The sequence below is a fragment of the Vombatus ursinus genome, unplaced genomic scaffold (genome assembly GCF_900497805.2).
Source record: "Vombatus ursinus unplaced genomic scaffold, bare-nosed wombat genome assembly UNPS02014258.1, whole genome shotgun sequence".
Classification (NCBI taxonomy): domain Eukaryota; kingdom Metazoa; phylum Chordata; class Mammalia; order Diprotodontia; family Vombatidae; genus Vombatus; species Vombatus ursinus.
In genome coordinates, this window is record NW_020954036.1 from 412,639 (window position 1) to 427,056 (window position 14,418).

The 14,418-nt window shown below is 36.6% G+C and overlaps 1 protein-coding gene and 1 pseudogene across 1 annotated transcript; one reads left to right on the top strand and one right to left on the bottom strand.

Annotated features, from left to right (window-relative positions):
* The first annotated feature begins 3,607 nt into the window (after positions 1–3,607).
* Positions 3,608–3,850, top strand: LOC114042115 (annotated as a pseudogene).
* Positions 3,851–12,314: 8,464 nt separating this feature from the next.
* Positions 12,315–13,247, bottom strand: LOC114042092 (olfactory receptor 149-like). The gene has a single exon (XM_027860783.1). It carries the CDS (start codon positions 13,245–13,247, stop codon positions 12,315–12,317), a length of 933 nt encoding a protein of 310 aa, XP_027716584.1.
* Between the last annotated feature and the right edge of the window lie 1,171 nt (positions 13,248–14,418).

Genomic DNA, 14,418 nt, shown 5'->3' on the forward strand with positions numbered 1-14,418 from the left:
CTGACTTAGATATTTACTAGCTGTATGACTCTGAGGAAGTCACTTAATCTCTCTATGCCTCAGTTTCTCCATGTCTAAAGTAAGGGGGTTGTATTTTATTACCACTCAGGAATTTTCTAGCTCTGAATCTATGACCCTATGATCCAATGATCCTAAAGATTGCAAGTCTTATCTCCTGTTTGCAGATGAGAAAACGGAGACTCAGAGAAATGAAAGGGTTTGTCCAGTCATCTTCTAGTATTTGTAGGGGCTGAATTTTGAACACAAGTGTCTCCTTACATAAGGGTCTCCTTACATAAGGGTCTCCTTACATAAGTGCTTTTACCACAACGATATGTAGATACTGAAGAGGAATTTGCCTCACATACCATAATATCAAAACCTTCTCTACAATGCTGATAGTCAAAACAACTACTTGGAATTTGGCCATGGTGGATCCAATAGAACTCCCTCAGCTCAGAGCAGGGCAGCATCCACCCACTGAGAGCTAATGCACCCTGGCTCTTCAAACCCAGTGAGTCTCAGGAAGGATGAAAATATTTTGATTCTCATCATAATTACTTCCTGATTTCTCTCAGGCCTTATGCTCATTCAACCATTCATCAATGATTACTTTTATATATCACACAGCTCTGATTGCTGCTGGGATAAATTCTGATAATGACCCCACGTAATATAAGACCAAAATTCCGTGTGTACATACTATAAAAACAAAATGACACTTTGAGGTTTAGGTAAATGTGTTATTGTCATGGTTGTTATTATTATTACCTTAAACCACTTTCAACAGAGATGTGTAGGATATTGTGGCTCACCCTGTGGCTAGGTAGAAGCTTCAAAACCCACTGCCTCAAGATGATACAGCCTCTTGAAATTCTACAAAGACTTTAAAGTCTATTTCAAATAGTACCTTCTCTAAGAACCCTTTCCTGATGTCTGTCTGGTACATGTATTTTAATTCCCTCCTGTTCCTATGCCATCTCCAAATAGTCAGAACATATAAAATTACACATATGTAATTACTTGGGCAGAGGAGTGGGAGGTTGATAGAATGTGAGTGGAATAGTGGAATAGAATGTAAGAGTTTCTATGAGATCTGGGTTCAAATCTGCCTGTAATATCTAATAGCTGTATGACTATGTGCAAGTTCTTTGACCTTTATGAGCCTCAGGCAGATACCCAGAACCTGTCTTCCTGAAAGGCAAAATGGCATAGCAGATAAGATTCTGGAGTTGATTATCAGGCAAATCTAGGTTTAAATCCTGCCTCAAACACTTACTAGCTGTGCAACCCTAAACAAGTCACTTATCTTCTGAATCCAATTTCCTTAGCTATAAAGTAGGTAATTACCTACCTTACAGAGTTAGTGTAAGGACAGGATTGAATGAGATATTGTAATAAAAAGCTTTTATGAATCTTTTGGGTTTTTTTAGTCATTTCAGGCATGTCAGACACTCCATGACCCCATTTGGGATTTTCTTGGCAAAGACATTGCATTGATTCCTCCTCCAGCTCAGTTTATAGATGAGGAAACTGAGACAAACAGGGTTAAGTGATTTACCTAGGATCTCACAACCAGTAAGTGTCTGAGTCCAGATTTGACCTCAGGAACATGAGTCTTCCTAACTTCAGGCCTGGTACCCTATGCACTGCACCATTTGGCTATCCTCAATGTGAATCTTAATGGGCCATAAAAATGTAAGTTGCTATTATTAATATTAAATCACAAAATCATTGCAAGCTTTATTGGAAGGGGAAATTCCTATATCAGGAGTTCCTTACATTGACAAAATCCCAGATGTTTTACATGTTTATATCTTTACTAATGGCATAAAATCAATATTGGGAAAAGAAAAGATACTTGGAGTTAGGAGAGAACCTGGTTCAAATCCCATCTCTAGCACAATAATTCTATGACCCTAGTCAAGTTATTTCACTTTTCTAAACATCAGTTTCCTCATCTGTAAAAGAGGATAATTATTCTTATATTACCTACTTCACAGTGTTGTGGGGAAAACATTTTATGAACCTTAACGCACTACACAAATCTGAACTACTATTGTCAGGAGAGGTAGTATGGTATAGAGACTTAGCATTGAATCCAGGAAGACCTGGGTTCAAGTCATGTTCTGACACATACTAGCTGTGTGACATACATAAGTCACTTAACTTCACAGTATTCTAAGGTGGCAACCCATTAAGACTATAAGTTCCAGAGTAGCTGTCATCCTGCACTAATAGAAAGAGTTTTCTCACCTGAGAGTTCTCCATAATAATGCAATCATAAGTCTAGTACTTATCCTAAATACTCATATAATTTTAAAGTTGGAAGAGACCTAAGTCTGCAATTAAATCTTCTATGTCAATGAATATATAAAGGATACTGTTCCTCACTATATTCAGGGTCAAGCAGATAGAAAGGATGAGACTATATTGATAACCATATCAAAGACAAAACTTTAGTAAGAGGGTCCAATAACCCAAGTCCAGGGAGCTCAGTCCCACACAGAAGCCATCCTACCATTCATACCAATAGCACTATGGACTTGCTGTATTTTAAGACTTCCCAACAAGAAGGAAAGTCTTAAAAATAGCACCAAAATAAGTACCATTCTTAGAACAAAGGAACATCCAGCAACCTTCTTCCTTGTGGCTATGTTCTTTCTTGATGGAATGTGAGAGTAGGAAAAATAGATGGACAAACAGTCCAGGTACTTACCCTGGTCACTGGTGAATGTGGTAGATTGTGGTGGAGGGCTATTTCCCCCACCTAGTGGTGTAAGAATATCATCTATAACCTAACATTCATTGACTCCTAGAAACTGAAAGCAGGGCAGGTTATGCTCCCACCAAAGGAGTTCCAATTCTATCTTTATTTATCAGCAAAGGAGTCTCTGCGGGATTGCACAAACAAGACCCAACTCTGACCGTACACCCTGAATTGCTTCCTCAGAGGCTTCAATAATTTAAAAAAAAACTCTTTGATTTCCTGCTATAGCTCTTGGGACATGATATGTTCAGTCACTACTCTGAGGGAGCAATTAGTTCAAAGTATCTCCCCATTTCTCCCAATACACCCATTGAGTGGTAAGATCATAGGAAACAAAGGATCTGAAAAGGGAAATTCCAGATATACCTTCTATGTCTGGTTGAATTACGTTCTACCTTGACCATAACAATCTCTTGTACTGTCCTCTGGCCCCTATTCTGTTGATCTTTACAAGTATTACAGTTTATTCCAATTCCACTTCAAGCTGCACTCCTATGTCTTGGTTATCATAGATTTCAATTATATTTAATTTAATGATTATCTTGATTCATGGAAGGAATTCAATCAATATCATTTAGCACTTGTGTATTAAACTTCTCTGTGTTTTTAGGTGATCTAAATTTAAAGGAACCTTGACAAACTGGAGTGCTTCCAGAGGAAGGTTAGCAAAATTGGCAAGGGGATTGGAATCATGTACTATTAGAAACAGCTGAAAGAATTTGATATTTATCCTAGACTATAGGCAATACAGGATAAACATGAAAACAGGTGAGTATCTCCCCCATGGCATGACCTCTCGGGCCACATGCTGCCCCTCATCCCACCACCAATGCCACCATGCCCCGAAAAATTGAGGAAATAAAAGACTTCCTGCTGACAGCCAGGTGAAAAGATGCCAAATCTGTCAAGATCAACAAAAACAAGGACAATGTGAAGTTTAAGGTTCGCTGCAGCAGATACCAGTACACACTGGTCATCACAGACAAAGAGAAGGCAGAGAAACTTAAACAGTCCCTGCCTCTTGGTTTGGCTGTGAAGGAGCTAAAGCAAAGGAATCATTCAATGTTCCACTTGTATTAAAATGTAGGGGGAAAAAAGAAAAAGAAAGAAAAAGAACATGAAAACAGCCTTTAAAAATGTGAATGGAACACTTAAATTTCACTTTCATTTGAACTGGTTCAAGGAAAGAAGAATACACATTCACACCCATTTGGGTAGAGAAATTCATGTTGCCCAACAGGGAAGTGGAAGAAAGAGGAGTTAAGAGAAAGGGGAAGAGAATAAGAGGAAAGATAGATTAAGAGACTCAGTGATAAAAAGCAACACAGATTTTAAGGAGAGTACAGGGTAAAAAAAAAAGGAGGATAAAGATAAGACAATAGTAAATTTTAATAGTAATAGTAAGAGAAATACATAATTAACAATCATAGCTGTGAATGTGAATGGAATGATTCACCCATGAAATGGAAACTAGAAGATTGTATTAGAAACCAAAACAAACTATGCTGTTTATAAGAAGCACATTCGAAACAGAAAGACACACAGAGAGCTGAAATAGGGAACCAGAACAATATTTATTATGCTTCAAATGAAGTACAAAAAGACAAGGGTAGCAATCATGATCTCAGATGAAACAAAAGCAAAAAGAAATCCAATTAAAAGAGATAATCAGGCAAATTACATTTTTGCTGAAAGGTACCATAGACCATGAATTAATATCATACTGAACATATATGTATCAAATGGCATAGCATCCACATTCTTAAAGATAAAGAAGTAACAGAAGTAATTAGATAATAAAACTATACTAGTAGAGGACCTCAATTTGCCCCTCTCAGATCCAGATAAGTTTAACAAAATAAACAAGAAAGAAATTAAGGAGACAAATAGAATTATAGAAAAGATAGATATGACAGACTCTGTAGAATATTGAATAGAAATAGGAGTATAATTTTTATTAGTTTACACAGCACCTTCCCAAAAATTAACCGTGTATTAGGGTATAAAAACTTCACAAACAAATGCAAAAAAGCAGAAATATTAAATCTATCCTTTTCAAACCATAATGTAATAAAAATTACAATTGATAAAGAGCCTTAGAAGCATAAATTAAAAACAATTGGGAACTTAATAATATAATCCTAAAAAATTAGTGGGTCAAAGAACAAGTCATAAATAAAATCAATTATCATTAAAGATAAAGACAACCATCAGATGACATGCCAAAATTTGTTTTTTATTGTTGAGTCATTTTATTCATGTTCAACCTTTATGACCCCATTAGAGGTTTTGTTGGCAAAGATTCTGAAGCGGTTTGCCATTCCTTCTCCAACTCATTTTAAGATGAAGAATTGAGGCAAATGGAGTTAAATGACTTGCCCAAGGTCACACAGCTACTATGCTTCTGAAGCCAGATTTTTACTCAGGAAGATAAGTCTTCCTGATTTCAGGCCTGGCATTCTATCTACTGTGCCATCAAAGCAGTATTAAAGGAAGAAATTTATGTCTCTTAATGCTTATATCAATAAAACAGAGAAATGGAAATAATTGAATTGGGGATGTTACTAAAAAAAAAACTAGAAAAAATAAGAATCCCCAATATACCAAAATAAAAATCCTGAAAATCATATGAGAAATTAATAAAATTCAAAGTTTGAAAAAAGTGACCTAATAAATAAAAATAGGAGCTAGTTTATTTTTTTATTTTTTAATTAATTTATTTTGATTTATCAACAATCATTTCCATAAGCTTTTGAGTTTTGAATTTTTCCTCCCCTCCCTCCTCTACTCCCTCCCCAAGAAGGCACACAATCTGATATAGGCTATATATACACATTCCTATTAAACATATTTTCACATTAGTGATGTTATAAGGAAGAATTAGAACCAATAGCAGGAATCACCAGAAAGAGGAAACAAAACATAACAAAAGGGGAAAAATAGCAAATATTTTCTTCGATCTCCATTCAGACTCCATAGTTCTTTTTCTGCATGTGGATAGCATTTTCCATCATAAATCTTTTGGAGATGTCTTAGATCCTTGCATTACTGAGAAGGGCTAAGTCTATCAAAGTTAGTCATCACACAATGTGGCTGTTACTGTGTACTATATTCTCCTGGTTCTGCCTCTTCACTCAGCATCGGTTCATACAAGTCTTTCCAGGTTTTTCTGAAATCCACATACTCATCATTTCTTATAACACAACAGTATTCCATTATATTCATAGACCACAACTTGTTCAGCCATTCCCCAATGGGTATTCCCTCAATTTCCAATTCTTTGCCACCACAAAAAGAGCTGCTATAAATATTTTTGTACATGTGGGTCCTTTCCCCATTTGTATGATATCTTTTTTTATATATTTTATTAATTTAATTGTTTGTTTGTTTGTTTGTTTATATATTTTGACGAGGCAGTTGGGGTTAAGTGACTTACCCAGGGTCGCACAGCTAGTGAATATCATGTGTCTGAGGCCAGATTTGAACTCAGGTCCTCCTGACTCAAGGGCCAGTGTTCTCTCCACTGTGCCACCTAGCTGCCCCAGCTAGCTTATTAAAAAAATTAAAATAAAATAAACCATTGGACTTTTTGTTTAAAAAAGAAAGAACAAAAACAAATTATCCATATAAAAATGAAAAGGATGAATGCACAAGCACTGAAGCTGAAATTAAAGCAATTATCAGTAAACTTTTGCTTAACTTGATGCCAACAAAACTGACAATTTAACTGAAATGAATAAATATTTACAAAAATATAAGTTGCCTAGATTAACAGAGCTGAAAATAGAATATTTAAATAGTTTCTTCTCAGAAAAAACATTGAGCAATCCATAAATGAGCTCCTTAAGAAAAAAAAAAAACAGGACCAAATGGATTTATAGGAAAATTCTATGAATTATTTTAGAAACAATGAATTCCAATGCTATATAAACTATTTTTAAAATAGATAAGGAAGGAATCCTACCAAATTATTTCTGTGGCACAAATATGGTTTTAATACCTAAAGCAGGGAGAGCAAATGACAGAGAAAAAAACTATAAACTAATTTTTTTCTAATGAATATTGTTGGAAAATTTTTAAATAAAAAACTAGCAAGGAGCTTATAGCAGTATATCTCAAAGATTATACACTATGACCAGGCTATACTTATGTCAGGAAAATAGGACTAGTTCAATGTAAGGAAAAATATAAACATAATTTATCATATAAATAACAAAAACAAGAAATATTACATGATTACATCAAAGAAAGCAGAAACAGCTTTTGACAAAATATAGCACTCATTTCCATTAAAAACTTAGAAAGCATATGAATAAATGCTGTTTTTCTTAAAATGAAAAGTGGTATCTATCAAAAACAAAGAGCAATAGTGGAAACAAATGAAAAACCTTTCTAATAATATCAGAGGTGAAGCAAGAATGTGCATTTCACTATCATTACTCAGAAATGTTCTAAAAATGCTAGCTATAGAAATAAGAAATTATAAATGGAATAAAAATAAATAATGAGGAAACAAAACTATCACTTTTTGGTAGATTACATGATGGCATATTCAGAGAACCCTAGAGACAACTAAAAAATCACTCAAAAAATTTAACAACTTTAACAAAGTTGCAGGATATAAAATAAACCCATAAAATCATCAATATTTCTATATATTACCAAAATAAAACCTAACAAAAAGAGAAAGAAAGAGAAACTGCATTTAAATGATTGCAAACAGTATAAAATACTTGGGATTCTATCTGCCCAAACACAAACAGGAATATATGAACACAATTATAAACAATCTTCACACAAATAAAGAGAGATCTAAATAATTGGAGAAATATCAATTGCTCATGGATAGGTCAAGCTAATATAATAAAAATGACAATACTACCTAAACTAGTTTACTTATTCAGTGTTATAGCAATCAAACTACCAAAGAATTACTTTATAGAGCTAGAAAAGATAATAATAAAATTAATTTGGAAAAACAAAGGTCAAGATTATTAAAGGAATCAGAGAGAAAAAAGTTGAAAGAAGGGGGGCAAGCAGCACCATATTTCAAACCATTTTACAAAGTGATAATAAAAACAATTTGGCACTCCAAAAGAAACAGAGTCATTGATGAATGAAATAGGTGGGGTGCACTATATACAGAAACAAATAAGCACAAATAACATAGAGTTTGACCAACCCAATGATCCCAGTTATTGGAACAAGTACTCTATTTGACAAAAACTGTTGGGAAAACCAGAAAACAGTCTGGGATAAATTATCCATAAACCAACATCCCACAGCATTTATGACCAAAGAAGAGATAGAGAGGTTCACAAGAGGTAAAATGGATAACTTTGATTACATAAAATTAAAAGATTTTGCACAAACAAAACCAATGCAGCCAAAATTAGGGGGGAAAATAGAAGAAGAAATGGGGGGGGGAATTTACAGCAAATTTCTCTGATATGTCTCATTTCTCAAATATAGAGAGAACTGAACCAAATTTATAAATATTTAAAGCTATTCCCTAATTGACAAATGGTCAAATCATGTGAATAAGATGTTTTCAGAGGAAGAAATCAAAGCAATCATCATTTTAAAATGTTCTAAATCATTATTAATTAGAGAAATGAAAATTAACACAACTCTGAGGTACCACCATACACATTGGCTAAGATAAGAGAAAAGAAAAATGACAAATGCTAGAAGAGATTTGAGAAAATAGGTTCACTAATGTACTATTGGTGGAACTGTGAAACTATTCTGGAAAGCAATTAGAAACTATGCTCAAAGGGTTATAAAACAGTGCATATTCTTTGACCTAGTAATACTGCTACTAACTCTATAGCTCAAGGAGATCAAAGAAAATGGAAAATACCCATATGTACAAATGTATTTGTAGCATCTCTTTTTGTGGTGGCAAAGAATTAGAATCTGAGGGGATGCCCATCAATTGAGGAATGGCTGAACAAGTTATGGTATATGAATATATGGTATATGAATATGATGGAATACCATTGTGCTTTAATAAATGATGATGAGTTGATCCAACAATAGCACTTCCAGGGCTGTATCCCAAAGAGATCATAAAAATGGGAAAAGGACCCACATGTACAAAAATATTCATAGCAGCTTTCTGTGGTGGCAAAGAATTGGAAACTGAGGGGATGCCCATCAATTGGGGAATGGCTGAACAAGTTGTGGTATATGAATGTAATGGAATCCTACTGTGCTATAAGAAATTATAAGCAGGTGGACTTCAGAAAAACCTTGAAAGACAGGTATGAATTGATGCTGAGTGAAATGAGTAGAACCAGGAGAACATTGTACACAGTAACAGCCATGCTGTGCGATGACTTTGATAGACTTAGCTCTTCTCAGAATGCAAAGACTTGAGACATCTCCAAAAATCTCATGATGGAAAATGCTATCCACATCCAGAGAAACTATGGAGTTTGAATGCAGATCAAAGCATACTCTTTGCTCTTTTTTTGCTTCTGTTTTGTTTTGTTTCCTCTTTCTTGTGGTTCCTTCTATTGTATCTAATTCTTCCTTACAACATGATTAAAGTGAAAATATCTATATCAAATTACATGGTGTCTTGGGGAAGGAGGTGAGGAAGAAGGGAGAGAGAAATTTAAAACTCAAAAGCATAATGGAAGTGAAGGTTGAAAACTAAAAATAAATTAATAAAAAAAATTTTAAAAAGGAATGATGAAGAGGATGGTTTCAGAAAAACTTGGGAAGACTTATATGGACTGATGCAAAATGAAGTGAGCAGAATCAGAACAATCTAAATAGTAAGCAACATTGTAAAGAAAGGGGATCAACAGAATTGAAGGTGGGGCGGAGCCAAGATGGCAGAGTGAAAGCATTGACTTGTTTGAGCTCTTCCCCAAATCCCTCCAAATACATACAAAAAATGGCTCTAAACAAACTCTAAAGCAGCAGAACCCACAAAAGGACAGAGTGAAACAAATTTACCACCCAAGACAACATGGATAGTTGATTGGAAAGGTATATAGTGCCAAGCAGGGAGAGAAGCACAGTTCGGTGTGGGTGCTCAGGCAAGGCAGGCCCCAGTGAACCTAAATCAGGCCTCAGAGGACTGAATCATGGACAGCTATGGTGGTTTCTGGACTTCTCAACTCACAAATGCCTAGGACAACTTAGAAAGTCAGTGGGAAAAGTCTGTGTCTGCAGTGAGATAGAGAAGCATGATCCTGGCCCCAGTCCCCGAGCTCGGCCCCAAGGCAGCGCCTGCTTCCAGAGCTTCTGGCCCACAGACTGAGGGGGAATCAAGTGGCTGATCAGAGGGGGATTGCAGGGATCTCTCTGTTGAGGCAGGATTCTCTTGCTTTGCCTGTGCTTGGATCTGGGTCACAGTTCTAGGTGGAGGTCCTGGAGCGAGGAGGAGCGCTGGCATGGTGAAGCTTGTAGTGTTGGTGGAAAGGAAATCCTCCTCAGTTCCAAGGCAGAAAATAGTGCTTGTGGTCACTTATAGACCAGAGCAAAGCCCAGGAAAGGAGTTAACATCTTGCCCTTCATCATACCACCTTGGAAGAACTGAAAATTTATAGATCTTTAGAAGTATCTCTGAAAACAGCTGCACAAAACCCTGAAACTTGAGACAGTACATTCTCCACACTGGAAGCAGACCCCTACTTTAACAAAGAGTTTATAACTCAAGTTATTGTCTGGGATCGTGAGCAAGCAGCACAAAAGGAATCAATCCATAGAATCTTACTTTGGTGACAAAGAAGATCAAAACATACAACCAGAAGAAGACAACAAAGTCAAAGCTCCTACATCCAAAGCCTCCAAGAAAAATGTGAATTGGGCCCAGGCCATGGAACAGCTCAAAAAGGATTTTGAGAAGCAAGTAAGAGAAGTAGAGGAAAAACTGAGAGTGATACAAGAGAATCATAAAAAACAAGTCAAGAGCTTGCAAAAGGAGACCCAAGAAAGTATTGAAGAAAATAACACCTTAAAAAATAGCCTAACCCAAATGGCAAAAGAGGTCCAAAAAGCCAATGAGGAGAAGAATGCCTTAAAAAGCAAAATTGGCCAAATAGAAAAGGAAGTCCAAAAGCTTACTGAAGAAAATACTTCCTTAAAAATTAGAATGGAGCAATTGGAAGTTAGTGACTTTATGAGAAATCAAGATGCTATAAAACAAATCCCAAAGAATGAAAAAATAGAAAACAATGTGAAATATCTCATTGGAAAAACAACTGACCTGGAAAATAGATCCAGGAGAGATAATTTAAAAATTATTGGACTATCTGAAAGCCATGATCAAAAAAAGAGCCTACGGGCAGCTAGGTGACACAGTGGATAGAGCACTGGCCCTGAAGTTAGGAGAACCTGAGTTCAAATCTGGTCTCAGACCAAACACTTGACACTTACTAGCTGTGTGACCCTCGGCAAGTCACTTAACCCCAATTGCCTAAAAATTTTAAAAAATGGAATAAAAAAGAGCCTGGACATCATCTTTCAAGAAATTATCAAGGAAAACTGTCCTGATATTTTAGAACTAGAGGGCAAAATAGAAATTGAAAGAATCCACCGATCACCTCCTGAAAGAGGCCCCCCAAAGGAAAACTCCTAGGAATATTGTAGCCAAATTCTAGAGTTGTGAGGTCAAGGAGAAAATATTGCAAGCAGGCAGAAAGAAACAATTCAAGTACTGTGGAAACACAATCAGAATAATACAAGATTTAGCAGCTTCTATATTAAGGGACCATAAGGCATGGAATATAATATTCTGGAGGGCAAAGGGATTTACAACCAAGAATCATCTACCCAGCAAAACTGAGTATAATCCTTCAGGGGAAAAAATGGTCATTCAGTGAAATAGGGGACTTTCAAGCATTCTTGATGAAAAGACTAGAGCTGTATAGAAATTTTTTTTCTTTCTCTTTTTTTTTAGGCAATTAGGGTCAAGTGACTTCCCTGGGTCACACAGCGAGTAAGTGTCAAGTGTTTGGTCTGAGGCTGGATTTGAACTCAGGATAGGATGAAGGGAAATATACTTAGTTTTTCACAACATGACTACTATGGAAGTGATTTGCATGACTCTACATGTATAACCTGTATTGAGTTGCTTGCCTTTTCAATGAGGGTGAGTGGGGAGGGAGGGAGGGAGAAAATTTGGAACCCAAAGTTTTAAAAACACATGTTAAAAACAATTGTTTTCACATGCAACTGGGAAATAAAAAATACAGGAAATGGGGTATAGAAATCCATCCTGCCCTACAGGAAAATAGAAGGGAAAGGGGATAAGAGAAGGGGGGGTGTAAGATAGAAGGGAGGGCACATTAGGGGAAGGGGTATGCAGAATGCATGCCATCTTGGGGTGGGGGGAGGGATGAGATGGGGAGAAAATTTGGAACTCAAAATCTTGTGGAAGTGAAGGTTGAAAACTAAAAATAAATAAATAAATAAATACATAAATTAAATAAATAAAAAGGATTGAAAAAATTAAGGGAGAGAGATAGAAGATTCAGGACTCTTTTTTGAGTAAAAAATGCAAACACTCCATCTCTAGGTTTCTCTCTCACTTCTCAGAAAGGAACCTAACCTGCTGTAGCACCTTTTTTAGGGATGCTTTCACTTCCTTGTTCCTTAGGCTGAAGATCAAGGGGTTCAGCATAGGGGTGACAAGATTATTCAGGATCTGAACAGTGGCATTCAGCTGGGGATTTGGGGTAGGCTGTAAGTAAATGAGAACTACAGGGATATATAAGAGAAGAATGGCAGTGAGGTGAGCACTGCAAGTACAGAAGGCTCTGTACCGTCCTTCTGCAGTGTGAATCTTCAAGATGGAACAAACAATGCGACTATAAGAAGTAAGGATGAGAAGAAAGCAGCTAAATGGCATAAGGCCCACACTGATAAAACCCACCATCTCCAGGGCTGAGGTATCTGCACAGGCTAGCTTCAGCATCACTGGGATATCACAGAAGTAATAATCCACCTTATTGGGTCCACAGTAGGGCAACTGGAAGGTGAGAGCAGTTAGGAAGGTGGCCTGAATGCAGCCAAAAAATGAAGTCCCCATGGCCAATACTGCACATACCTTATGGCTCATGATGATTCTGTACCGCAGAGGAAAACAAATGGCAATAAAACGGTCATAGGCCATCACAGTGCACAGAAAACACTCAGTGCAGCCAATTAAATGATAGAAAAAGAGTTGGCATATACAGCCCCCATAGGAGATGGCATGACTTTTCCCAGAGAGGTAGGACAACATTTTCGGTGAACTCACTGAAGGGAAAAATATGTCCAAAATCGATAGGTTGCACAGAAAGAAATACATAGGTGTATGAAGGCGAGATGAAGAGACAATGGCCAGCAAAATAATTAGGTTCCCCCGAAGAGTAAAGAAATAGAAAGATAAAAACACAATAAAAAGTTGTATCTCTAGTCCCTCAGTGTGGGGGATTCCCAGGAGAATGAACTCAGTCACCACTGTGTAATTCTTCATCTGCGTGAAAAAAACAAAAAACAAAAAAAGCAAAAAAAAAATCCTTGGTATGGAATACACAGGATCCCAAAGGGTGGGTGCTAGTGTCACAGATCCAAAACAAGGTTCAATGAACCTGATGCAAATGTGCCTATAAAAGAAAAAATAATAACTGATGGCTTTATAATGGAAGAGTTCAGGCTGATTTTGGACATATAGCTGATATTTATAGCCCTATAGTTACAAAATGCTCTCTTATTTGTTACCTCATTTGAGAAACAGTATAGCATAATGGATAGTGTCTTGAACTTGGAGTAAGGAAGATCTGTGTTTGAAAACTGCCTTAGACATTTACAAGTTGTCTGACCCTGACCAAGTCAATTACTCATCATCATAATCATCATCTTCCTCCTCAACAATCATCATCACCATCATCTTCATCATCCAGTCATGCATCTCCAAATGCCTCTTAGAACTCTCAAACTGAATGTTCCGTAGGCATCTCAAACCCAAAATGTTCAAAACATAATTCATTAGCTTGTCTCCAAAGCCTCCCTTTCTGAACTACCCTAATGTTATCAAGGGCACCTTCATTTTCCTAGTCACTAGGCCTACAACCTTGACCTCTTTGTCACCCCATATATTCAATCCATTGTCAAATCTTCCTTTTTACCTTGTTGACTTTCTTGTTCCCTTCTCTGAGCTCACACAGCCACAACACTAGCCCAGGTGCTTATCACCTCTCACCTAAACTACTGAAATAGTCTCATATGTATTCTACCTGGCTTATGTTTCCCCGCTCCAATCCATCTTTCACTCAAGTGTCAAAGTATTCTTTCAAGAGTAAAGGTCTAATTGTTATCCCTTTGCCCAATGAGTTCCAGTGGCTCCCTATTATCTTCAGGATCAAATCTGAAGTTATGTTTGGAATTTAAAGCTCTTCATAACCTAGTCAATGCTTATCTTTCCATTCTTATTACACCTTACACATGTCTTACTTCTCTTAACTCTACTGATGTACTTTTAGTTGCTCTAACAACACATTCCAACTCCAGTTTCTATGCCTTTGCATTGACTGTTTCTGCATGTCTGAAATTATCTATCCCTCTCACCTTTGCCTCTCTGGTTTCCTTCAAGGCCCAGCTCAAATTCTACATTCTGTAGGAAGCTTTTTTCAATTTCCCCAGATGCT

What these genes read in the sequence shown, in the direction of transcription:
- LOC114042092 (XM_027860783.1), bottom strand. Translation starts at nt 13,247, where the DNA reads ATGAAGAATTACACAGTGGTGACTGAGTTCATTCTCCTGGGAATCCCC.